Source organism: Malus domestica, chromosome 08, assembly GCF_042453785.1.
Source record: "Malus domestica chromosome 08, GDT2T_hap1".
NCBI classification, from domain to species: domain Eukaryota; kingdom Viridiplantae; phylum Streptophyta; class Magnoliopsida; order Rosales; family Rosaceae; genus Malus; species Malus domestica.
The window spans coordinates 1,683,739-1,711,035 of NC_091668.1; the positions used below are offsets into that span (position 1 = coordinate 1,683,739).

The window sequence follows — 27,297 nt, forward strand, 5'->3', positions numbered from 1 at the left end:
TTTGCATTCATCAACAGAGCGGGGCTCAATATCATCACTTAATATAATTTCAGTGGCTATTGCAAATGCAAACATGTCATCGATGATTATTTCATTTCGATCCCACAATTCATTAGTACATGCATAATTTATGGATATTTCTTTGCTTTCATGTACTTCTGTCTCTTCATGGACATGTGTCTCATCAAGGACATTTTCTTTTTCTGGAAGTACAGAGTCACGAATTGTGGATTTATCATTCAATTCCTTTTCTTGAATGATATCATTTGGGTTCAATTGGGCCCTCATCTTTCTCTTTCGAGGGGCTGAATCTTTTGAACCTGGGGGTCTACCACGCTTCAGGCGTGCACTGGATGAATCATTCGCTGCCACTTTATTTTGTCCAACAGGGACATCAATTCTTGCAGGTACGTTTGCAGCCGGTATATATGACTGTGTCACTTTCGAAGCATCATTAAATGCATCTGGCATTTGATTAGCAATACCTTGAAGATGAACGATTCTTTTCACTTCGTTTTCACATTGAGTGCTTCTTGGATCAAAATGAGATAAGGTGGGAACAACCCATGTTAGCTCTTGTCGTTCTTCTGGAACGGTCTTTTCTCCCCCTAACGACGGGAAAATTGTCTCATCAAAATGACAATCAGCAAAACGAGCTGTAAACACATCACCAGTCAAAGGTTCCAAATATCTAATGAACGATTCTTTCCACTTAAAATTTGCAGTAAAATTAGATCTGCAGTCCAAGATAGGCGATAGAACCGCACAATCTTGGATTGCATAAATAATCAGTGGGTTAGTAGTCAATATCTACACCAAACAAGAAATCAAAGATATAAGTGACTGTTAGTTGGAGAACTAGAAGTAAACATGGTGCAAATAGTTCTTCGCGAGGGTATACCCAGCAATTGAGGGAGAGGAAGAAGAAGAACAGAAAAAACCTTAGAGGAAACATTTTTTTTTCTTTCGGTGAAAGGAAATGAGAAAAAGATTAGAGAGTCGTGCTGATAACGTGTTATAAATAGGCAAAATTTATAGAGAAATAACCTTTACTCGGTGAAGGAACGAAGCAGTTGCAGAGTAATATACCGACACAAGCTGTTGCAGAGGAAGTAATGTATATTATTGCTATTAGATATATTTCTCTTTTCTTTCTTCTTCTCATTCACTAATCTTTGCACAATTGAAGTGCTCTATTTATAGAGCTACTTCTATAGAAAATTACAAAACATTACTATTTAGCTTATGAGTATATAGTATACACATGTGATACTTCACTATACACATTAATATACACATGTGGGCAAACATACCCATTATTTACAACACATGAAGATTTATTGTTGTTTCCATAGTTTTTCTCGAGCAACTGTAGTAAAAAAGGAACAAAAGCAAGTGCGATAAGATAGGCTAAATGACAAAGCAATGTAGAACGACATTGACAGAGGTGTGCGTGGCCGAGGGGGTTCCCAAGCCAGGAAAGCTCAAACAAACTCAAGGATTGCCTTATTCACACCTTACATATTATTGAATATACATATTTATTTAATACACTTCATACCTACTTTTTAAATTACAATTTATCTTAAAATACCCAAGTTATTTTTCAATACTACCCTCACACTCTACACTTTTCGAGTTGAGATTTTCTGCACCCATTTTTCCCTGTGGCCTCTCTGTGCCTTTGTTAATTGAACTAAACATAATTAATGTTAACTTGACAATAATTAAAATAATAAAAAATAAACCAAATCCTCAGCCAATTAACAAAGGCATAGAGGAGCCACATGCAAAAATGGGTGCAGAATATCTGCTTTCACACTTTTCACTCCACACCAACCTCTATGTTGGTTTCAAAAAAACAAAAAATTGCGTGTTCGTCCCACAAACTCATTTTCTTTCTTCCTGGATCTCCAATTAAATATATAATAATTAGAGTTTAGTTCAATGTAATCTCTTGCCTGCTATGTATAAATGTATAAAATAGAGTTCCTTTGGGGGGTAGGAAAATCTTGCAAAACACAGTTTTTCTTGTTTCTCAATTGAGGTATTTGTTGATTTCTCCCCTAAACTTGTAACTTGCTGTCAATTTACACCCTGAACTTTTATTTTAGCCCATCATTCCTTTAAACTTTTGTTAATAGCTAATTACCACCCTTCCTTTAGATTTCCAACTTTCCATTTGTATTTCTGTTAAAAATTTATCATGAGCCATGCACATGAACAAAAAAATTATCACGTGCCATGCACATGCTGCACAAATAAGAGCAAGATTAAATTGTAACGATGGTCCTTCAACTTTAATCAAATTGGAGTAATGGTCTCTCAACTAAAAATCTATTACCATTGGTCCCTCAACTCATCAAAATGTGTAAATATGGTCATTTTCATTAACTTCTTTAAAATTTTGTCAAAATGAGTTGTATTGGAATGATCATTCTTACAATTAGGGTCCCTTAGGTATCGTTTGGTATGCAGAGGGGACAGGACGGAACAGAATGAAACGGGACGGGACGGAATGAAGAGGTAGCAAAGATGCCCTCAGATAAAAACAAGGAGGAAGAAGAAGGAGGCAGATAGGTTATAATTTTGTGTTCCACAGATGTGGAACGAGTCGTTTTAGGGGGGTGAGGCGGAACGAAAAATTCACCCAAAATTCGTCCCGTGGAACAGCCCATTCCACCCGTTTTAGGCGCACCAAACGTGGGACGGAACGCCTCTCGTCCCACTCCATTCCGTTCCGTCCCGTCTCACGTACTAGACGGTACCTTAACTCATCAAAATGTGTAACTATAATCATTTTTGTCAACTTCGTCGAAATTTTGTCAAAACGAGTTATGTTGGAATGACCATTGCTACAATTGGGTTAAAGTTGAGGGACCATTGTTTGAATTCAGTTAAAGTTGAGGGACCAATGATAATGAATTTTTAGTTGAGGGACCATAGCTGCACGTTTGGATGAGTTGAGGGACCAATGATAATGTATTTTTGGTTGAGGGACCATTGCTCTAATTGAGTTAAAGTTAAGGGGTCATTGGTACAATTTACTCTAAGAGCAAAAGGGTAACACCATCCTCATCTTTCTCGATGTAGTGTTTCCAACTTCATTCCCTGAGTTGTTGGCTCTGTGTCTTGCTCTAACTTCCCCAAATTGTTCTGCTAGGGAGTAGAGTCGATCTTGAGTTTTTTGGTGCTCAGGACGAATGCTAAGAAAATGCCTTTTCTCAATACACAAGTATATATTAAAAATAAATATTTAAAGAGGGTGGGGCCCTTGACACATATTATATTACTCAAGTGCAAAAATAAACGTTCGTAACCACCTTAAACTATAATCACTTACCAAAAAAAAAAAGAACATTTTATGGGACTTCTCTCTCCGGAGGGGTCCCAAATTTGAGTACCCTATTCCTATTGACTAAAATAAGTACTAGTAAACTTATTCGGTTCTTTAATTATCATCACATCAAATGCCTAGAAAAGTTTTGCCCAACTCAATCAACACGTGTCAACAAATTTCAAGAATCTGTATAATTTGTTCGTCCTTCGTAAAAACATAATAAAAAATTAATAAAAATAGTTTGAAATTTTTAAATTTTAACGATAAAAATAATAAAATAAAGGGTAAAATGAATAGTATCATGTTTGATTTTTTAATGTAAAAATATGATTTTTTCGTTAAAGCAAACAATAGCAGAAGTTTTTCGTTAAAGATTTCAAAATCATATCACTTGAGGTGATTAACCATATGAACATAATCAATTTCTAGAAAATTAAAATTACATAATTTACCAAAACCATAATTAGGAATCTAAGCAAAGAATCAAAAGAAACATGAGAAAAAAGGAATGGGGAACTTACAGGATCTTTGAAAATGATAAAAGCGATGATGAAGACAACGAAAGAGGATTTCGATCTCGGCGAATCGAACGAACCGAAAGACCGACGGGCGATGGTGGTCAGGTGCTGGTGTGATTGGTGTCACGGTTGGGTGGAGCCGCGGAGAGCTGGAGGCGGAGGTGGAGGCAGGCAGGTCTGTGTGCACCGTTGGATCTGGGTGTGGGTGGACGGTGCAGCTTAGCCTGTAGTCTGGTCGCGAAGAACTTATGAAGACGAAGAGAAAGGCTTGGAACTTCGAAGACGGAGAGACCGAAGCGTCGATGGTGAAGACGCAGGACGGCGGACAGGAGCCTTGTTAGCATTGGGCCAGGGCCGGGCCTGCTAGGGAGAAAGGAGAAATTCAAGAGAAGTCGGACCCGAGATCAATCTGCTAGTCTCAATTTGCAAGATCAGCCGTAGATTCAATTGGCGATATCATCATTACATCATTTCTCAAGCTCTCCAATCAATTTTACGGTGTAATAATCAACCTGTTCCCTATCTCTCTCTCTCTAAATTTCCAAAATTTGACTTTTTCCAAGAAATAGGCTAAATATGTGTTTATTTGTGTTTATTTGCTTACGTTCCAACGGGCGACGCACGTTCATTTGCTTACGTTCCAAAATTTGATTGCTTTTGGTCTACTTCTTGGTTGCTTTTGTCTATGACTTTACGCCTGTTCGTATACATAAATAGAAATAGTAATATAAGTGTGGCCATTGCATTCTCATCTTAGCCAGTCATTGTCCTTATGCATGAAAACCAATTCTTTGTTTTATTAACTTCTATTTCTTCCTCACAAGCGTAAACACAATTTCAACTGAAAAACATTAAGCGTTCTGCATAAAGTGAATAGAGCCCCAGCAAACTAGTGCATAAAAATAAGTTATAATACAGGAAACATTTACAAAGAATCTTTCTTCTAAAAGGAAGACTCGAAATTTATTTATCGGAAACAAGCACACTCTCTGCTTCTCAAGCCGTCAAAGGATCTAGAGCAAGCAATTCACCGCAGGTTATCATACATATTGGCTTCGACAAATGCAACTTCTGAGTTGAGAGGAGTTGAGTAACCCGTTTCATTATAGGACGAGAATGCGGACTGGGATTCAAGCATGAAAATGCAATCTTCATAAGAGAGAGTACTTCCCTTGCTTCTTGATGTGTTGGAGGCAAAATGCGTTGGTCTAGAACATCCACAACTGACATTTGATGGGGTGGTAATGTTGATGTTGATGACGACGTGGACGAAGAAGGCACTGATAACAATGATGAGAAAAAATCACCAGGATGCCTTCCCATGATTGTTTCCATAGCAACCACTCCAAAGCTATAAACATCGCATTTTTCGTTCACTTCCATGGTATATGCAAGTTCTGCTCATAATAAGACCATAGCAATATTGAGACTATTAGTTTGTATATTTAATACCTAAACCGAAGATAAAGAATGAAAAAAATTTGAACAAAACTAATTTACAACTAACTTTTTAAAAAAACTAGATGATAATAGAGCTGGCAAAGTGGACCCTGTTAACCCATCTCAATTTGCTCGCAAAATTTTAAAATCAAAGTATCGCGGACTTGGAGGAAAGAGAGTGATGACTTGGAAGAACATACAATAAACCCAAGTGTCACCTATACTTTATGTGAATGTTCTCTTCAAAATCAAAGTATGTAACGTGGCATGTTTAATCCATCCTAACGTTGAAAAGAAATAAATTTGGCCAAAAAATTAATCATAAACAACACTAAATTAATAAGGTTAAAAGGAAGAAAACATATTACCTGGTGCGACATACCCATATGTGCCTGCAACGGTAGTCCAATTTGTTGAGTCTGGATTCAAAAACTTAGCAGTGCCAAAGTCTGAAACAGAGGCCTCATATTTAGAATCCAACAAAATATTCTTGGTTGATATGTCCCGGTGCACAATTGGTGGCAAGCAATCGTGGTGCATGTATGCCAAGGCATGAGCTACACCGTTAACAATATTAACCCTTTTTCTCCACCCTACTTCTTTAGCTTCTTCATCTTTGCTCAAAATTGCAGCCAAGCTACCTCTTTCAACAAACTCGTACACCAAGAACGAGTGTCGATGGTGTGAACAGAAACCATAAAGCTTCACAATATTCCGGTGTCTTATCTCTGTTAGTGCCCTTATTTCATTCAAGAATGCCGTCTCCAAATTCTTCTCACCATCCCACAATTGATGTAGTTTTTTCACAGCCACTATGTTGTCACTTGACAAATTTGCTTTGTAGACGCTTCCTTGTCCTCCGCTCCCTATGCAATATGTGGAATCAAAATTTTCTGTCGCCCTTATGATTTCCTCATACATTGACTTTCCATCAAAATTTAAAACCGAAAACAATATTTCTTCATGCAAGTTTTTTTCTACTTTTTGTGGACGTTTCTTCTTTCTTTGCACTACGAATTTAATTGTAAAGAAAGTAGAAAGAAGTAAAATTGCTGCTATAAGGGAGAATGTGATTCCAAGTACCCATTTGTGGTCCTTTCCTGGGCCAATTGTGCAAGATTGCAAACCTTCAACGTTGCCGCACAGTCCTTTGTTCCCTTGTAAAGCTTCTGGCAGAGCTTGTCGAAATGCTTTGTTGTTGGGAAGGGGACCTTCGAATTCATTGTAAGATACATCCACATACGACAATCCATGCATGCCTTCAAAACTTGATGGTATGAAACCAGAAAGATTGTTGTGAGAAAGATTGAGTGTCTGTAGACTCTCCATATTGTTGATTTCAGCGGGTATGCTACCTTCCAGTGAGTTGTGACTTAAATCAAGTTCGTTCAACTGAACTAACTTTTCCAACTTCAATGGAATTCCTTGGGAAAATTGATTGTTGCTCAAATTCAGATGGAACAATTTGAGAAAGTTGCCGAATGTGCTCGGAATTGACCCATTTATTTTGTTTGATGACAAGTCGAGATATTCAAGATCAACAAGTAATCCAAATTTCGAAGGTATACAACCTGAAAGTTGATTTCCATTCAGCATCAACCTCTGCAAAGAAGTCATTCTCCCGAACCCGTTCGGAATAGCCCCAACTAAGTGATTTGAAGAGAGGTCGAGTTTATGAATTTTGCCAGCATTGACAATCTCGGGAGGTATGTTACCAGTAAGGTTGTTTCCCGCAATTAGTAAGGTTTCTAATTTTGAGCATTGTCCCCATTTTTGTGAAATTTCACCATAAAACTTATTGTGACTCATATCAATGAAATCAAGATTTGGATAAACACCAAAGTCTTTTGATATATTGCCTGTGAATTGGTTCCCTTCAAGACGAACTCTAACTAAGCTCTTGCATGTTTTCAAGCTTTTGGGGATTGGACCTGTCAAATGGTTGTTGAACACTGAAAAGTATTGAAGTTGTCCACTACAGCAAATATTTTGGGGCAAATAACCTATTAATTGGTTACTTGGCAATTCCAGTGTAGCCAACTTTTTCAAATTCCCTATCTCTTTAGGAATAGTGCCAGAAAGATTATTACTACGGAGATAGAGAGTGGTAAGGTTTGTGAGCTGGCCTAGGGATGTTGGGATTGAACCGTTGAGCTGGTTATGAGACAATTCTAGGTCCACAAGAGATTTCAATTTCCCTATCTCTTTAGGAATAGTGCCAGAAAGATTATTACTATGGAGATAGAGAGTGGTAAGGTTTGTGAGCTGGCCTAGGGATGTTGGGATTGAACCGTTGAGCTGGTTATGAGACAATTCTAGGTCCACAAGAGATTTCAATTTCCCTATCTCTTTCGGAATTGTGCCAGAAAGATTATTACGGTTGAGATAGAGAAATGTAATTTTTGTGAGATCACCGAGGGATGTTGGGATTGAACCACTTAGCCAATTGTTAAAAAGATCAAGATAGATGAGTTTGGAGAGGGAACTGATCTGAGCTGGAATGACATCAAAGAGATTATTGTAGCTGAGATCGAGGTATTGAAGATTGGGGAAAGACAAGAAGGAAAACTCATGTAGTGTACCTTGTATCCCGAAATTGGTAAGGTTTATCACACTGACACTTCCAACAGCATTGCATGAAATACCAGTCCAGAAGCATGGGGCTGCTTTTGTATGAGCGGGTAGGTAAGCCCACGAGGTGAGATTTTGCGGGCGGGTATGGTTTTGAAAGGTGGCTTTCCATTTGAGAAGTGCTTCCGCTTCAGTAGTAGAAGTAGCAGAAGCAAAAGCAGGGCAACTTGGCGGTGAAAGAAGTTGTATGAATAAGACAAGGCAATAAGCCAAAAGGCATTGTTTATGAAAATCTAAAGATGTCATGGCTACTAGTGTTTAATTTCGTGTACATATTAGACTCTACTCCTAGGGCTTATTTATAATGGCATCCATGAGCTATTGTAATTAATTCAATTCAACCTGCACCGAAAAGGGTGTGGGAGAGAAGAAAGATAGAGGACTTGAATGTTTTGTACGTACAAGATTGTCTTTGTCCCAAATGCGTGTAATTGTATGGGGCCCACCCCTCTCCTTCTAACGGTTGTTCCTATAATATGTGTAATTGTCAATCTTTTTTCTCAAATATCATTATCTCAGCCCTGCCCCCTTGTTCACATCTCATTTATTTCTATTTTTTTCTTCTCATTAAAGTTATTCCGTTAGGTGTCATAAGTTCAAACTTATCAAATAAAAGAAAATTTGGGAAATGCTAGTGGACTTTGTGTTTTATCTCTTTGGGGCAATCATCTAAAGATTATTAAGAATCCGTTGTAACACGTAATGTGTAGTGATATTTATCTTTTTATTTATAAATAAAAGGTATTGTGTTCAACTTTTATGAGCATTAATAATTTTGAAAACTTAATTATAGTTAGTTTGGGGTTGCTTAAATTTGTTAAAAGCAGCTTTCTTTAAAAAGTTGGGTCCTTAATTGTGTTTGGTAAATAAAAAAAAATTTGTTTTTTTTTTCTTTCCAAATCATAGGTCTAAATCAGCTAAAAACATAAGCAACTCTACACATGCTTCTCAAAAAAGAGTATTTTTTTTTTCCAAATGACGCAGGTGTTTACCAATTAATGAAACTTTCATATTGACAATCCTACCCCATCTTCTTTTTTTTTTCTTTCTAAAAGCACTTTTAGCACTATAATTTACCATTACACTTACCTGCTTTTTTTCACCGCTATTTATTCTCATAATACAGTAGAAGCAATTTTAAAAACAAGAAATACAACAACCCCAGACTAGCCCCAAATCTACCTCCGTGATTGTGTTGTATAAAAAAAATTTAAGTTTTAACTCAAAAATAACTTTTATCCTCCAATAGTTTTGGCTAAAAATTTTAGGCCGAGATTATTAAATAATGATTTTAGCTTAATTTTTTTTAGAGTAAAATTTAAGTAAATTATCTTGATTTATTTTTGTGAACATTTTAACTTAAAAAGAATTAAATTCCGATAAACCTGCCGGTTGAAACATGGAAGTAATGGAACAATAATTACATTTTTATAAGGGAGCTTTAATGAAAAGGATTTGGGTCAACAAATATTTAATAAAAAATCATCCCAAAATGTTATTTAACCAAAAGGGCTCAAAGTTTAATAAAAAATCATCTAAAACTATTGTCCACGGGCCAAACTTATAATCCCAACCCGCTACAAATCTACACTTCCGTAAATACCCTAAATGATTCGATGCAAGAGGAAACTGCAGTTCTTCGAGACCACGAACCGCGAAGAGGTTGAAGATATGTTCAGATCGAGCTTTATTATCAACTCTCGTGCCAAAAGGAGATGCCCATGTACATAAATCAAAGCTGCTTCATGGATTGGTGCCAATTCAATTCAACGGACTACTATTATTACACCTTTTTTCTTATTTATTTTTCACGATTTTTGGTTTCTGGGTTTTATATAGGGAACTTTAAAGAAAAGCATCCGGTACTGTTCACTTTAATGAAAAACCACATTTTTACACTAAAAAGTCAATCATGGTACTATTCACTTTACCTTTTATTTTGTCCTTATCATTAAAACTCAAAGTTTTCAAGCCCTTTTCATTAGTTTTCCTTTTTATATATGAGGGATATGTACGGTCCAAAAACGTGGCAATCGCATCCGTATAATTTGTATTGCAAGTTCATGGATAGATTCAAGCCTGGTGGGCAAGATTGAATTTCCAGGTTATATATAGGAGGAGTACTTGGATGAGTTTTTCAGACAGTTGGATGTGGATATATATTTGTATTCCTTCATCATCTATGAGTGTGAATTACTTCAATCATATGAATTACCTTTCCTCCACAACTAGCTAGCTAATTGGTATTCTTTGAATTCTTATTATTTATTCTCTTTGGATGTTGAACATATCTTCAACCTCTTCGCGGTTCGTGGTCTCGAAGAACTGCAGTTTCCTCTTGCATGAAGAACCCACCCTTCTGGCCGGTTTTCTCGGCGCAGGCGGACATTTAAGAATCGTGGGGATTTTGTTCTCTTTCGATGTTGGCATGCGGCACTCGAAGACAACTCTTCACCAACCTCAACCCGTAAATACCCCTAAAGGGAGTGTCAGTTCAAATCAAAGTTGAAAATTGAAGCATTCATCGGAACAAAGCCGCCGAACCAAGTTCAAAGAAGTTTAATGGTAGAAACCGACGAAAAAGTGTTTGGAAAAAAAAAAAAGAACCAAAACATAAAACTGTTTCTGGAGAACCCAAAACATAACAGTGTTTCTGGAAAAAAAAATCAGATACAGTGTTTGTTTTGTTTGTGCACAAACAAACATTGTATCTGGAAAAAAAAAACACCAAAATTCAGAAACAGTGACTTAAATTCCAGAAACAATGACTTACATTCCAGAAACAGTCTATGTTTTTAACATTTGATTGTTTCTTTTCTTTCATGCATCAGCTAATTATATTTAAGAAACAGAGTGTTTATTTTGCTTTGAATCCAGATACAGTAAATTTCACTATTTCTTTTCCAGAAACAGTGACTTACATTCCAGAAATAGTGACTTACATGCCAGAAACAGTCTATGTTTTTAAACTTTGACTATTTCTTTTCTTTCATGTATCAGCTGATTATATTTAAGAAACAGAGTGCTTATTTTTATTTGAATCCAGATACAGTGAATTTCACCATTTCTTTTCTAGCTTACATTTAAGAAACAATGTGCATATTTTATTTAAATTCAGAAACAGTGAATTAGATTCCAGAAACAGTAATTTAAATTCAAAAAACTGTGACTTAGATTCCAGAAACAGTGTTACTTAAAATCCAGAGACAGTTTATTTTTATAGTCCAGAAACAGTGACCCGTCATTATTATTGAATAGCATGCAAATCTCAAATTTATTTTCTGGAGAACCAAACGATAAACTCCACTCACGAAGAAAAATTGAAAAACAGTACCTCGAATACACTATAAATAATAACAACGATCACATTTCAACGAAATAATACAAAATATAAATTAAATAGCATGAGATCTATATTTTTGTTTCAAAGAAAAAGAAGAAGGTCTGCAAAACAACGATGAATTCCATTAACGATGAAAATCTGGAATTCAACCTTAAAAAGTTAGTGGTAAAATCGATAAATCATAATTTATTATAGTTGGCCCATTTTTAGTTGGATTGCTTTAATATGGGCCTTGTACTAATCATTAAATAAAACTTATAACATGGTTTTTTATTAAAACTAAAAATTTTCAAGCCCTTTTCATTAGTTTTCCTTTTTATAAAGATAAGGATTAAAACTTTGAAACTTGAAATAATTCTATATAGTATGCTTCAATCTTACAACAATTAATAATACAAACATAATTAAAACAATAAATAAAGATTAATAAACGATAAGTAAAATACCACATAAAAATTACAACAATTACTAATACTAATAATATTCATCAACATTTGGTTGACTTGGTCCTTGAATTTGTGGTGGATTTCGTGGTGGACTTGGGTAATAGACATTATATTGGTCATCATCCTCAAATATATTCCTTACGGCATTCCTTCTTATAATTTCCGATTGCTTGTCGCGGAATAATTTCTTCCTATTTGAAGTGTATTTGTTGGGGCCGGTCCTCCCTCATTACATCAAAATTGAATGTCATCTTGTAAGGGTCCTCCTTCTAATATGATCTTTTGCCATCTTGAAAATTTTGGAAGTCGGTAGAAAAAAATGGAAGAATTGTTTGAGGAAAGTGAATTTTGGGTGGATGTTTGAACAAATACATGTATTTATAGAGTTTTTCGATGAATTTTGATTTAAATAATTTCTTTTAAATGTTTTAGCTGTTAAATTTAATTTTGGGCCATAAGACCTTTTTTTTACAGTTAATTTAATATAAGAATTCAGTCGTTCGATTTAATTTAATTATAAATTTGTTTTCAAAAAATTTGAATATAGACCGTTGAATCACCCATCATTTCCAATCATTGGATCACAAAAAGAGTAGTTATGCTAGTGGGTAGTCGTTGGGAGTTGGGACCCAGGAGTTGATGACTTGCTTCTAATGCGTTGCTTAGCTACAACTGGGCTTTTTCTAGGCGCTTTCACGCGTTGGAGCTCGGGCCACCACTATCCTTGGCTCATTTTTTTTTTTGGGAGGGGAGGTGAGAATTTGGCCCAAAGCAAGTTTTAACATTTTGAAACTCAAAATTTGAGTTTTAAACCAATCATTGTACATGGTCCTTGGAGTTCCACAAATGCAATTTGGCAACTTGGATGACTTTGGAGTCTTTTATAAATGCAATTTGGTAACTTGGACGACTATGGAGTCTTTTATATAAATGCAATTTGGCATTTTGGCCAAAATCCAAGTCGATTTTAGAGTAGCAAGTGGTCTTCTATCACAATGGTGGAGATGAGTGTTGCTCTTGTACCACAACGTGGGTTCGAATCTCATCGGCTCTCTAATCAAACAAATCTATCGTTTGAGGAAGAAAAAAAAAGGTTCCATGGTAGAGTCTTCCATCAATGCAGTTTGGCAATTTGGCAACTTGGCCAAAGTCCAAGTCAAGGGCCATAAATACAATTTGGCAATTTATTTCAAATTTTTTCTTCAAAGAATAAGAGCTTGATGATGCTTAATTGATACTTCCAGTTTTATTTTTAGTATTCTCGTTTATTTAATATGACTGCGACAAAATATTTTGTTTTCCACAAGAAAATGACATCTTCATGACTCAGTGTCTCTCAGACCACGAAAAAGTTTTTCCAATTAATAATTTTTCCTCTTGATGGAGTCTTCCATAAATTTACTCATTCCAAGTCAAAAGTCTTTAAGGGTGCGTTTGTTGCACCGGATTATCTCGGACTAAACTAGCATCAGGGACTAAGCTGGACTGGCTTAAACTAGACTAAGCTGGACTGACTTAGTGAAGTGTTTGGTGCAGTATTGGACTAAAAAGAAGGATAATAACAAACTACAATATTATATTTTTTTAAATCATATCTAATAATATTATATTAATTAATTCTATCTTTTTTTATTCTAATAAAACTCTCCCTTTCTCTGGAAGCCTCCAGCCTTGAGCGAAGCGAAGCAACACGAGGTGAAGCGAAGAACAGAAACGGGACTACAAATCCCATCGTTTTTTGTGGCTCTTGCTAAGCCCACCTAGCGAAGGATTTAGTCTGCACGAGTCCGACTTAATCCCATTAAACACAATCCCAATTTGCACCAAACACAGGACTACTGATTTTAGCTAAGTAGTCCAATCCAGTGAAACTTAAGTCGGCCAAACAAACGCGCCCTAATTGTCGCCAACTAGTACAGTGCTGCACTTTGTTTTATGGAGCCCACCCCACGCCTTCTGGATTTGAATCCCATCCGGATCCAAATTGTGCGGATTCTAGTGATCCTTACATCTTAATCATTCATCGTGCATCGTGCGATCAGAAATCATTTGACTTTTTTTTATTTAAAATTAAACACAAATAGTACTTGACGAAAATTGATGGCACGATGTATGATGAACGGCTAGAATGTGGGGATCTCTAAGATCCCCACAAAGTGAACTCGGAGAGGATCCTCTTCCACTCATTCTAACGGTTGTCCCAAATGTGTGTAATTGTCAATCTTTCTTCTTCTCAAATATCACTATCTCAACCCCTCTTCTTCATTTCTCATTTATTTTTGGGAACTTTAACGAAAAGCACCCGGTACTGTTCACTTTAACGAAAAACCACATTTTTACACTAAAAAGTCAATCTTGGTACTATTCACTTTACCCTTTATTTTGTCCTTATCATTAAAACTCAAAGTTTTCAAGCCCTTTTCATCAGTTTTCCTTTTATTTTTATGTTCAAATTTATCAAATAATCTAAATAATCAGTTGTAAGTTGTAATGCTGGTGAACTTTACGTTTTATCACTTTGGGGCAATCATCTAAAGATTATTAAGAATTTGTTGTAAGTTGTAACACATACTGTGGGGTGATGTTTATCTCTTTATTTATAAATAAAAGGTATTATGTTCAACTTCTATGGCCAGTTTGGGGTTGCTTAAATTTTTCATTTTATTTTTCAACAGCTTCTTAAAAAAGTTGAGTCCTTAATTGTGTTTGGTAAATAAAAAATGTTTGTTCTTGTAATAAAAACCCTAGTATAGATATATCGTTGTATCAAAATAAGAGAATAACGTTATCAAGCAAAGTCACCAATGTGCAAATTTTATCGTGAAGGTGCTGAAATTAAGTTACCTAAATTAGGAGAAGTTCTTCTATCCGAAATTGGACTAGAGCCAAAAAGAGAAAGGATATGACTAGAGAGTTGGGTAGGTGTAGATCTGGGAATCAAGGGTGCGGGGTAGGTGTGAATTTTTGTGTCTTGATGATATAATTTCTCCTAAATTAGAGCTGTTGAGGATCACATTCACAAGCTTCAAGGAATACTCTAAAGTCATCTAACAAACTATAATCAATTATAAACCAACATATGTAAGAGAAGCATATGTTATAACTTAGGGACTCACTAGAAATTAATGCCCACGCGTTACTGCGAGATTGAAAATTAAATGAAAGATTATATTTGAAAGATATAAAAGTTAAACAACAACAACGAAACCACATGCCAATCCTACCTGAAGAAGCTTATTATAATTCTAAGTGGAAGAGGGGTGAGTAAATTCTAAGTGAAAGGCCCACATAGATAAATTATACATTCTGAATTTCTTGATTACAAAATGCACTCCTCACAATGAAGTCTTCCACTGGACCAATACTTTCATTGGGCTCAGATACTTGTAATCCAGCCTAATTCGATAAACCCAGCAGTGGCAGTCTTGTAAATAAAACGAAAAGACCAATGGCACATATGTAATTGGCCGAAATCGATTCCAAATGCAACATGAATAGTGCAATTTATTTTCCAGACTTTAGTAATATGCCAGAATATTCTCATCACACACCATTCCAATTATTAGTACCCCACCCACCCTTTCCTTCCTCATTGATTTTCCACGTGACAAAATTTGGATACGTTCAATATTGAAACATTTGAATGCGGAGGGAGTTAGATGCCACATGGATGCATGTAGTTGGTGTGCAACAAACAATGCATAAACAAGCACGCGTTCTATAAAAAAATTCCCACGAGAAAGGGAGGTGGTGTGGAATTGGTAGTATTGGAGGTAGGTAGTATAAATTTGGTGACTTTGAAGTAGAGCTGGGCACAAGACGGGCAGGGTCCAAATTTGAACGGACTGGATCGGATTCGGGTTTAAAAGAAAAGGATCGAGCTGAGGCGGGTACATCAAATTTTAATACAGGAACCGGACCTGTCAGACCGGGTCCACGGGTCCTCTTTTTTTTCGGGGGGGGGGGGAAACTGAATTTTTAGAGAAGGCAGCACAGATTCACAACAGCAGCTGCACAAATTGAACACGGGTCCAATTATCACTGTAAGTCAAAACACAGGTGTTCGCAGGAATCGCAACCTTCTCTCAGTTCTCTTTAAGGTGAATACATGTTTCATAACCTGCCAAATTGCATGAAACGCTCCACTGATCTAAATTGCATGAAACATTCAAATCTAGTTTACATAATATAATTAAAAATATTCAACAGAATATTCAAATTCAATCAAACAAAAGATTTGAAATTGGAACAGAATAAAAGCCAAGATTCAAGAACCTAACAAAATCCCTAGGAAATCATAATTTAATTTTCAATCCTAAATCCCTAAAACATAATACCTTGAAACTGAAAAAGACTGTCAGCAGAGCTCGGCTTCCATGCAAATCTAAGTCAGATAGAGGAGATGACTGATTCGTCATTTTAAGTTGTTCGACTTCATTGTTCGTCCCCTCGAGTTCGACAGAAAGAGACTGACTTTGTCATTCGTCCCTTCGAGTTCGACAGAGATAGATTGAGAATCGAGAGGGATACGAGTTAGTCTGAACTCTGGGAGAAAGAGATCGAGAGGGAGGATTGAGTTTCAATTCGAGTCAAATGAGAGTCTTTGAGAAAGTGATGTGATGTGTGTGTGTGTGTGAGATTTGAGTGTGTGTATGTGAGACGACACTTTATTGGATACAGTTCAGGCCGAGGTGTCACATCTCGGCCCGGGGTCCACCACATCCCGAGCCCGCTCCACCACCGTAGCACAATATTGTCTGCTTTGGGCCCCGACTACGTCCTCACGGTTTTATTTATGGGAACTCACACGAGAACTTCGAAGTTCCGATGGAACTCGAAGCCAGTGAACTCCCAAAAAGCTTCATGCTAGGTAGGGATGGGAATATACATATAAGGATCACTCCCCTGGACGATGTGGGATCTTACACGGGGGTCGTGTCTTGATAATATTGGACCCGCCTCGCCCCTCTGTTTACTTAGACTCGCCCCGCCCCGTTTTGTATATAAAATAATATGGACCTGCCCCGTACCCGCCTCCTTTTAGAAAAAGACTTAATATAAATTTGGTGATTTTGAAGAGTTGCTTTGTATGGTGTATTCTTATTAATTAAATCTTTTTAGCAAAAACTTAAATAGGAGGCCATATTATGCCCCTTCTACCTGTAAATAACTCTTATATCTAAATTATTATCCAAATCTTCTTATCCAAGTAAAAAATAAAGGAACAAACACACATACATTAACACAAGGATTTAGCAGTTACCCATTACTTATCTTCTCATTACCCATGTAATCAACTTCTATCATCCACATTAACATTTTGTACTAAAAAAAAAAAGAAATTAAACTTGTACTATTATTAGAGAAAAAAAATAAGAGCAAAAGAATTGAAGTCAAATTAACATTTTTATTTCATGCTTGCGTGTTTTTTTGTGTGCCCGTTGTCTCTCTCTACAATTTGTCCATGAAGATTTATTGTTGTTTTCATTAGTTTGTCACAAGCAACTATAGTAAAAAGGGGACAAAAGCAAGTGCGATAAGATATGCTAAATGGCAAAGCAATGTAGAAGGACATAGGCAGAGGTGCGCGTGGCCGAGGGGTTCCCAAGTCAGGGAAGCTCAAACAAACTCAAGGATTGTTTTATTCGCACCCTACATATTGTTGACTATACCTACTTATTTAATACACTCCACTTTTGTTTTTTAAGGGAAAGTAAGTTATTCATTGCATTGAAATAGAACACATACAAACTGAGAATAGTGTGCATAATGAGCCTCAATAAAACCTTACGGGGGCTTTCAACCTGGTCGAAGGGAAAAGAGCATCCCGCATAACAGAAAGAACTATCCTCAAATGACAATACATAACAAAACATAACAATTTACAAGCTTTCTTCGAATAAAATATCCCTAAGCAAATCAGGGGGTCTTCAAACCACAAGAGCTGTTGATTATTTCCAACTCCCACTCGAGCAAGCCTGTGCGCAACCGAGTTACCTCCCCGTTGCACATGGTTTACCAACGACTGAGGAAAAGACTGGAGCAAAAAATGCAGATCATTAATGATAGGCCCCGAAAATGAACAATCCTCCTCCTGACCCTTCATGGCAGCCAAAACCAAGCTAGAGTCACCTTCAAAAATCATCATTTTACCAACATGGCAAAACGTTTGGGCCAGCAACACAGCCTGACGAGCAGCAAAAAGTTCTGCATGGAACGCAGAACATGTCCAACCAATCGAACCCGCAGTTGCAGCAATGAAAACTCCCCTATGATCTCGCATAACAGCACCAAAGCCTCCCCCTCGAACCTTGCAGGATCCACCATTAAAATAAATTAAAAATAAATTTGACATTGTCAAATTTGACTTCAAACCACAAAGCTTTCAAATCTAGTCAGCAAATAACACTTTGATTGGAGAGACTTTTAACGTCAAATATGCACAGAGACACTCCAACTAAGATTTTGACACCTCATTTGAAGATGCTATTCAACTCTTCATTAGCTTTAGAAAAAAGAACAAGCCTTTCGTGAAAAAAGGTTTTTCCAGAAGATGAACAACTTGACAAGATGACACAGCACAACTCCTCGAAATGGCATATAACATTGATACGAATATTGGTTTCATATTTGTGATTTCAGGCAAGTGTGATTGATTCAATCACGATGGTTAGCATTCGACTGCTATATACAGAAAACCTATGTTTGAACAGTATCTTCTGCCAGCTGCGATTTGTATGTACATCGAACTAACCACACGGTAACTGATGTGAACTCAGGAACTTAAAATAATAAAATGGAGAAAGTGAAAGGCTCCATTTTGAGATGCTAGTAAGATAACATGATGTGGAACAAATGGCCGAATGGATTGAAGAGGAAATGGACCATTGGTAGGCAAAAGGTCGCAGTGAGAATTTGCGAATTTGTTGTCTGAACTCCGATTTGCGTTTATGATATTTTTTTGCAAAGGGAACGACTTCATAGTTCAAATTCACCATTTAAGTACGATGGATTTTAGTCATCTGAAGACGTTTCCACCCAAAATGCAATTTCAATTTCCGTATTAAAAAAAGGGAACATTTGAGTTGCTAGCGTTCCTTTGTATGGTACTAAGAAGCTCCCCTTTCTCAAACGGGATCAAGGCTTCAACCCATACCATAGAGTCCTGTTAAGCAACAGATTGCTTTCACTTTATATAGGTACAGACTCCACTCTTGAGTATCAAAAGTAAACAGTGAAACAAACACTCGTACCTTCAATTTCTCCTGAACTGCAGAATTCAGTTATACCCTCACCACTCAGAGCAGATATGCAAATCACATCATCTCTCTTTTCTGCTTCCAACTTCATCCTTTCAGGACCGCTAAACTTATCAACCTGCAAAAAAAGAAGCCGTGTCTCATCAATCTTGTGTATACGCTTCACAAATGAAATGCAGTACATGATCATCGGTATTTATAAAAGAAGACCCATGCACACTCCATGCAAATAAAAGAACAACCAACACCACACAATTCACTGATATGGTGATTAAACTATAATCACTTACAAAAAAAAAAAATTGAACATTTTATGGGACTTCTCTCTCCGGAGAGGTCCCAAATTTGAGTACCGTATTCCTATTGACTAAAATAAGTACTAGCAAACTTATTCGGTTCTTTAATTATCATCACATCAAATGCCTAGAAAATTTTTGCCCACATCAATCAACACGAGTCAACAAATTTCAAGAATTTGTATAATGTGTTCGTCCCTTATAAAAACATAACAAAAACTAATGAGAAAAACTAATGAAAATGGTCTGAAAAATTTAAGTTTTAACGATAAAAACAATATAAAAAGTAAAATAAATAGTACTGTGATTAACTTTTTACTGTAAAAATGTGATTTTTCGTTAAAATAAACAGTACCGGAGTTTTAAGTTAAAGATTTCAAAATCATATCACTTGAGGTGATTAACTATATGAACATAATCAATGTCTAGAAAATTAAAATTACATAATTAACCAAAACCGTACTTAGGAATCTAAGCAAAGAATCAAAAGAAATATGAGGGAATGGGGAACTTACAGCGATGATGAAGACAACGAAAGAGGATTTCGATCTCGGCGAATCGAACGAACCGAAAGACCGACTTGACACCCTGAGTCAATGCGGATGCATTTGAAACTCGCTTCGCCACGGCTGCGCGGTTGGGCTGGGCTTGGGAGTCGGGATTTAATATCATCGGCAGTGGCGAAGCCAGAAATTGTCAAGGGGAGGGGCGAAATTTATAAGGGTAAAAGATTTCATAAAATTTTAGACAATCAAATTCTTTTAGTTAGTAGACAATATCATAATTTATCAAGCCAATCGTATTATACACTACACGTAATTGCCTACAAATCCGTTGACAAACTAAATCCACTAAAATCCATTGCCAAACTGTAGAAATGAAACTACTGGCCCTCTTTTGTAAGCATCATTTCATTGTACAGTTTTCATTAACTGATCAAATTGTAGAGTAATCTTATATTTATCCACCTCCAAGAATTGACTCAGATAATAACTTCCCTGGACATATGTAACATAAACAAAGGATTTTAATCAATATGACATCCCTAATGTTAAATCCTAATGGCGCACAAGATGAAGCATAGGAGAAGAACCTGCAACAAGGAAGCAACAGATGGATAAAAATCCTAAAACAAAATAGAATGAATGTCACTTGATAATTCAAACTAGAATACCGAATTAGCTCTTTGTTTCAAAAAAAAAAATACCGAATTAGCTCCGATTCCATCCAAACTTACTCAAAACAACAGAATGCCCCATTCAATCTAGAGAGAACAAATTCAACCTGGAAACCACAATTAGCACTAAACCCAGATAAATTCACACTAAATCATACAAAACCCATCTCACAGAGATCTCAAATCATCAATTAATTTAAATTATGCAAATGACAATAAATAAGGGATGGCGCATGGTGTTCAAATGGGTGGACGGCGGTGGCGCGGGAGAGACTCTTGCAGCCTTTGTTGCTGATTGTCGCCCTCTCCAATGGTAGAACAAAGATTTGGCAGCCTGCAGCTGCAAGTGAATTGTATAATGCCTGAACGCTGTGAAGGCAGAGGTAACGGGGAACTAGTGGTCACCCCTTTAATTATTATTTTTAACAACCAACTAAATGGACGGCGTCGTTTACTTAAGGACTGTTTTAAATTTTTTATTTAATCACTAAAAGAACCGGCGTCGTTTCATTTAGGGATTTTTCAAAAAAGAAGAAAAGTTAGAACACTACTGCACAGCAGCTGCAGAAACCCAGAACACCATACAACTCCATGAGCAGCCATTACTTCCGGCGGGATCAGAGGGGCGGAACCACCACTTCTGGGTTTGATTTCAGGCGAGTGGAGGGACGGTCGCCCCTCCTTGCCCCTCTGTAGCTTCGCCACTGATCATCGGCATTAGATCGGCGATCATCCGATGGGCCATGGTGGCCAGGTGGTGGTGTGATTGGTGTCACGGTTGGTGGAGCCGCGGAGAGCTGGAGGCGGAGGTGGAGGCAGGCAGGTCTGTGTGCACCGTTGGATCTCGGTGTGGGTGGACAGTACAGCCTTAGCCTGTAGTCTGGTCGCGAAGAACTTATGAAGACGAAGAGAAAGGCTTGGAACTTCGAAGACGGAGAGACCGAAGCGTCGATGGTGAAGACGCAGGACGGCGGACAGGAGCCTTGTTAGCATTGGGCCAGGGCCGGGCCTGCTAGGGAGAAAGGAGAAATTCAAGAGAAGTCGGACTCGAGATCAATCTGCTAGTCTCAATTTGCAAGATCAGCCGTAGATTCAATTGGCGATATCATCATTACATCATTTCTCAAGCTCTCCAATCAATTTTACGGTGTAATATTCAACCTGTTCCCTATCTCTCTCTCTCTAAATTTCCAAAATTTGACTTTTTCCAAGAAATAGGCTAGATATGTGTTTATTTGTGTTTATTTGCTTACGTTCCAACGGGCGACGCACGTTCATTTGCTTACGTTCCAAAATTTGATTGCTTTTGGTCTACTTCTTGGTTGCTTTTGTCTATGACTTTACGCCTGTTCGTATACATAAATAGAAATAATAATATAAGTGTGGCCATTGCATTCTCATCTTAGCCAGTCATTGTCCTTATGCATGAAAACCAATTCTTTGTTTTATTAACTTCTATTTCTTCCTCACAAGCGTAAACACAATTTCAACTGAAAAACATTAAGCGTTCTGCATAAAGTGAATAGAGCCCCAGCAAACTAGTGCATAAAAATAAATTACAATACAGGAAACATCTACAAATAATCTTTCTTCTAAAAGGAAGACTCGAAATTTATTTATCGGAAACAAGCACACTCTCTGCTTCTCAAGCCGTCAAAGGATCTAGAGCAAGCAATTCACCGCAGGTTATCATACATATTGGCTTCGACAAATGCAACTTCTGAGTTGAGAGGAGTTGAGTAACTCGTTTCATTATAGGACGAGAATGCGGACTGAGATTCAAGCATGAAAACGCAATCTTCATAAGAGAGAGTACTTCCCCTGCTTCTTGATGTGTTGGAGGTAAAATGCGTTGGTCCAAAACATCCACAACTGACATTTGATGGGGTGGTAATGTTGATGCTGATGACGACGTGGACGAAGAAGGCACTGATAAGAATGATGAGAAAAAATCACCAGGATGTCTTCCCATGATTGTTTCCATAGCAACCACTCCAAAGCTATAAACATCACATTTTTCGTTCACTTCCATGGTATATGCAAGTTCTGCTCATAATAAGACCATAGCAATATTGAGACTATTAGTTTGTATATATAATACCTAAACCGAAGATAAAGAGTGAAAATTTTGAACAAAACTAATTTACAACAAACTTTTAAAAAAACTAGATGATAATAGAGCTAGAAAAGTGGACCCTGTTAACCCATCTCAATTTGCTCGCAAAATTTTAAAATCAAAGTATCGCTGACTTGGAGGAAAGAGAGTGCTGACTTGGAAGAACATACAATTAACCCAAGTATCGCCTATACTTTATGTGAAGGTTCTCTTCAAAATCAAAGTATGTAACGTGGCATGTTTAATCCATCCTAACGTTGAAAAGAAATAAATTTGGCCAAAAATTAATCATAAACAACACTAAATTAATAAGGTTAAAAGGAAGAAAACATATTACCTGGTGCGAGATACCCATATGTGCCTGCAACGGTAGTCCAAGTTGTTGAGTCTGGATTCAAAAACTTAGCAGTGCCAAAGTCTGAAACAGAGGCCTCATATTCAGAATCCAACAAAATATTCTTGGTTGATATGTCCCGGTGCACAATTGGTGGCAAGCAATCGTGGTGCATGTATGCCAAGGCATGAGCTACACTGTTAACAATATTAACCCTTTTTCTCCACCCTACTTCTTTAGCTTCTTCATCTTTGCTCAAAATTGCAGCCAAGCTACCTCTATCAACAAACTCGTACACCAAGAACGAGTGTCGATGGTGTGAACAGAAACCATAAAGCTTCACAATATTCCGGTGTCTTATCTCTGTTAGTGCCCTTATTTCATTCAAGAATGTCGTCTCCAAATTCTTCTCACCATCCCACAATTGATGTAGTTTTTTCACAGCCACTATGTTGTCACTTGACAAATTTGCTTTGTAAACGCTTCCTTGTCCTCCGCTCCCGATGCAATATGTGGAATCAAAATTTTCTGTCGCCCTTATGATTTCCTCATACATTGACTTTCCATCAAAATTTAAAACTGAAAATGATATTTCTTCATGCAAGTTTTTTTCTGCTTTTTCTGGACGTTTCTTCTTTCTTTGCACTACAAATTTAATTGTAAAGAAAGCAGAAACAAGTAAAATTGCTGCTATAAGGGAGAATGTGATTCCAAATACCCATTTGTGGTCCTTTCTTGGGTCAATTGTGCAAGATTGCAAACCTTCAACGTTGCCGCACAGTCCTTTGTTCTCTTGTAAAGCTTCTGGCGGAGCTTGTCGAAATGCTCTGTTGTTGGGAATGGGACCTTCCAATTCATTGTAAGATACATCCACATATGCCAAGCTGTGCATGCCTTCAAAACTTGATGGTATGAAACCAGAAAGATTGTTGTGAGAAAGATTGAGTGTCAGTAGACTCTCCATATTGCTGATTTCAGCGGGTATGCTACCTTCTAGTGAGTTGTGACTTAAATCAAGTTCGTTCAACTGAACTAACTTTTCCAACTTCAATGGAATTCCTTGGGAAAATTGATTGTTGCTCAAATTCAGATGGAACAGTTTGAGAAAGTTGCCGAATGTGCTCGGAATTGACCCATTTAATTTGTTTGATGACAAGTCGAGATATTCAAGATCAACAAGTAATCCAAATTCCGAAGGTATACAGCCTGAAAGTTGATTTCCATTCAGCATCAACTTCTGCAAAGAAGTCATTCTCCCGAACCCGTTCGAAATAGCCCCAACTAAGTGATTTGAAGATAGGTCGAGTTTATGAATTTTGTCAGCATTGACAATCTCGGGAGGTATGCTACCAGTAAGGTTGTTTCCCGCAATTAGTAAGGTTTCTAATTTTGAGCATTGGCCCCATTTTTGTGAAATTTCACCATAAAACTTATTGTGACTCATATCAATGAAATCAAGATTTCGATAAACACCAAAGTCTTTTGATATATTGCCTGTGAATTGGTTCCCTTCAAGACGAACTCTAACTAAGCTTTTGCATGTTTTCAAGCTTTTGGGGATTAGACCTGTCAAATGGTTATTATTCACCGAAAGGTTTTGGAGTTGTCCACTACAGCAAATATTTTGAGGCAAATAACCTTTTAATTGGTTGCTATGCAAGTGCAGTACAACCAACTTTTTCAAATTCCCTATCTCTTTAGGAATAGTGCCAGAAAGATTATTAATATTGAGATAGAGAGTGGTTAGGTTTGTGAGATCACCAAGGGATGTTGGGATTGAACCGCTCAGCTGGTTCTCAGATAATCTTAGGTCCACAAGAGATTTCAATTTCCCTATCTCTTTAGGAATAGTGCTAAAAAGACTATTATTGTAGAGATAGAGAGTGGTAAGGTTTGTGAGATCACCAAAGGATGTTGGGATTGAACCACTGAACTGATTGTTACACAATTGTAGGTCCACAAGAGATTTCAAATTCCCTATCTCTTTAGGAATAGTGCCAGAAAGATTATTAATAATGAGATAGAGAGTGGTTAGGTTTGTGAGATCACCAAGGGATGTTGGGATTGAACCGCTCAGCTGGTTCTCAGATAATCTTAGGTCCACAAGAGATTTCAATTTCCCTATCTCTTTAGGAATTGTGCTAAAAAGACTATTATTGTAGAGATAGAGAGTGGTAAGGTTTGTGAGATCACCTAGAGATGTTGGGATTGAACCGTTGAGCTGATTGTTGCACAATTGTAGGTTCACAAGAGATTTCAATTTCCCTATCTCTTTAGGAATTATGCTAGAAAGATTATTATTGTAGAGATAGAGAGTGGTAAGGTTTGTGAGATCACCAAAGGATGTTGGGATTGAACCACTGAGCTGATTGTTATACAATTGTAGGTCCACAAGAGATTTCAAATTCCCTATCTCTTTATGAATAGTGCCAGAAAGATTATTAATATTGAGATAGAGAGTGGTTAGGTTTGTGAGATCACCAATGGATGTTGGGATTGAACCGCTCAGCTGGTTCTCAGATAATCTTAGGTCCACAAGAGATTTCAATTTCCCTATCTCTTTAGGAATTGTGCTAAAAAGACTATTATTGTAGAGATAGAGAGTGGTAAGGTTTGTGAGATCACCTAGAGATGTTGGGATTAAACCGCTGAGCTGATTGTTGCACAATTGTAGGTTCACAAGAGATTTCAATTTCCCTATCTCTTTAGGAATTGTGCTAGAAAGATTATTATTGTAGAGATAGAGAGTGGTAAGGTTTGTGAGATCACCAAAAGATGTTGGGATTGAACCACTGAGCTGATTGTTATACAATTGTAGGTCCATAAGAGATTTCAAATTCCCTATCTCTTTAGGAATAGTGCCAGAAAGATTATTAATATTGAGATAGAGAGTGGTTAGGTTTGTGAGATCACCAAGGGATGTTGGGATTGAACCGCTCAGTTGGTTCTCAGATAATCTTAGGTCCACAAGAGATTTCAATTTCCCTATCTCTTTAGGAATTGTGCTAAAAAGACTATTATTGTAGAGATAGAGAGTGGTAAGGTTTGTGAGATCACCAAGGGATGTTGGGATTGAACCGCTCAGTTGGTTCTCAAATAATTCTAGGTACACAAGAGATTTCAATTTCCCTATCTCCTTAGGAATTGTGCTAGAAAGATTATTTTTGTAGAGATAGAGAGTGGTAAGGTTTGTGAGATCACCTAGTGATGTTGGGATTGAACCGCTGAGCTGATTGTTACACAATTGTAAGTCCACAAGAGATTTCAATTTCCCTATCTCTTTAGGAATTGTGCTAGAAAGATTATTATTGTAGAGATAAAGAATGGTAAGGTTTGTGAAATCACAGAGGGATGTTGGGATTGAACCACTGAGCCAATTGTTAGAAAGATCAAGATAGATGAGTTTGGAGAAGGAACTGATTTGAGCTGGAATGACATCAAAGATATTATTGTAGCTGAGGTTGAGGTATTTAAGATTAGGAAAAGACAAGAAGGAAAACTCATGTAGCGTACCTTGTATCCCAAAATTGGTAAGGTTTATCACATTGACACTTCCAACAGCATTGCATGAAATACCAATCCAGAAGCATGGGGCTGCCTTTGTATGAACGGGTAGGTAAGTCCATGAGGTGAGATTTTGCAGGCGGGTATGGTTTTGAAAGGTGGCTTTCCATTTGAGAAGCGCTTCTGCTTCAGTAGTAGAAATAGCAGAAGCAAAAGCAGAGCAACTTGGCAGTGAAAGAAGTTGTACGAATAAGACAAGGCAATAAGCCAAAAGGCATAGTTTATGAAAATCTAAGGATGTCATGGCCACTAGTGTTTAATTTCGTGTACATATTAGACTCTACTCCTAGGGCTTATTTATAATGGCATCCATGAGTTATTGTAATTAATTCAGTTTTCCTCTCGAGCCAATCTCAACTGTGTGCTTTACGACTCTGACTTGGAATCTCATTCCCACCTCTTTTTTTATTGTCCCTTTACTGAAGGTCTATGACAAAATGTGTTGATGAGATGTGGGGCTCCTTGGCTTCATCCTCCATGGCCTTCTTTTGTGGACTATGTGGCAGCCCATTGGCAGGGGAAATCCCTTCCCGTGGTGGTTAAAAAGCTCTCTTTTGCAGTCATAGTCTATTGCATTTGGTGTGAACGGAATAATCGCATGTTCAACAATTGTAAGAAAACCCATGCTGCTATTCTTCAATCAATCACTATTATGATCTGGTGTTGGCTGTGTACTTTGCATGTTAAGCCCTCAACCATTACATGACGATCCTCCATAATTGGAATGTTGCTGCTCATTAGGCTCTAGGTTTTCCCATCGTCTTCCCTTGCGTGGGTTAGGCTTTGTTTTGGGGTTGTTTCCCCTTTGTTTTTTTGGTACTGTGAGAGTTTCT

General features: G+C 37.2%; 2 protein-coding genes and 1 long non-coding RNA gene across 4 annotated transcripts; all 3 read right to left on the reverse strand.

The window, feature by feature from the left end:
• Positions 1-4,631: 4,631 nt before the first annotated feature.
• On the reverse strand, positions 4,632-8,190 carry LOC103428619 (MDIS1-interacting receptor like kinase 2-like). The gene is made up of 2 exons (XM_017330454.3): positions 5,667-8,190; positions 4,632-5,255 (listed from the first exon to the last, which is right to left on the reverse strand). The coding sequence occupies exons 1-2, from the start codon at positions 8,173-8,175 to the stop codon at positions 4,855-4,857; spliced, it is 2,910 nt and encodes a 969-aa protein (XP_017185943.3). The 5' UTR covers positions 8,176-8,190; the 3' UTR covers positions 4,632-4,854.
• Positions 8,191-17,412: 9,222 nt separating this feature from the next.
• On the reverse strand, positions 17,413-20,877 carry LOC103428618 (uncharacterized). Of its 2 annotated transcripts, none has more exons than XR_011583521.1 (3): positions 19,789-20,877; positions 18,972-19,095; positions 17,413-18,028 (listed from the first exon to the last, which is right to left on the reverse strand). It is a non-coding gene; the product is annotated as an uncharacterized lncRNA (long non-coding RNA). The 2 variants fall into 2 exon arrangements; XR_003775214.2 differs by having other exon boundaries at positions 17,413-18,883; positions 19,789-20,873.
• A 999-nt stretch (positions 20,878-21,876) lies between these two features.
• LOC139187524 (probable leucine-rich repeat receptor-like protein kinase At1g35710) lies at positions 21,877-26,708 on the reverse strand. Its single transcript, XM_029106609.2, has 2 exons — positions 22,904-26,708; positions 21,877-22,496 (listed from the first exon to the last, which is right to left on the reverse strand). Exons 1-2 carry the CDS (start codon positions 26,706-26,708, stop codon positions 22,096-22,098), a joined length of 4,206 nt encoding a protein of 1,401 aa, XP_028962442.2. The 3' UTR covers positions 21,877-22,095.
• Positions 26,709-27,297: the final 589 nt, after the last annotated feature.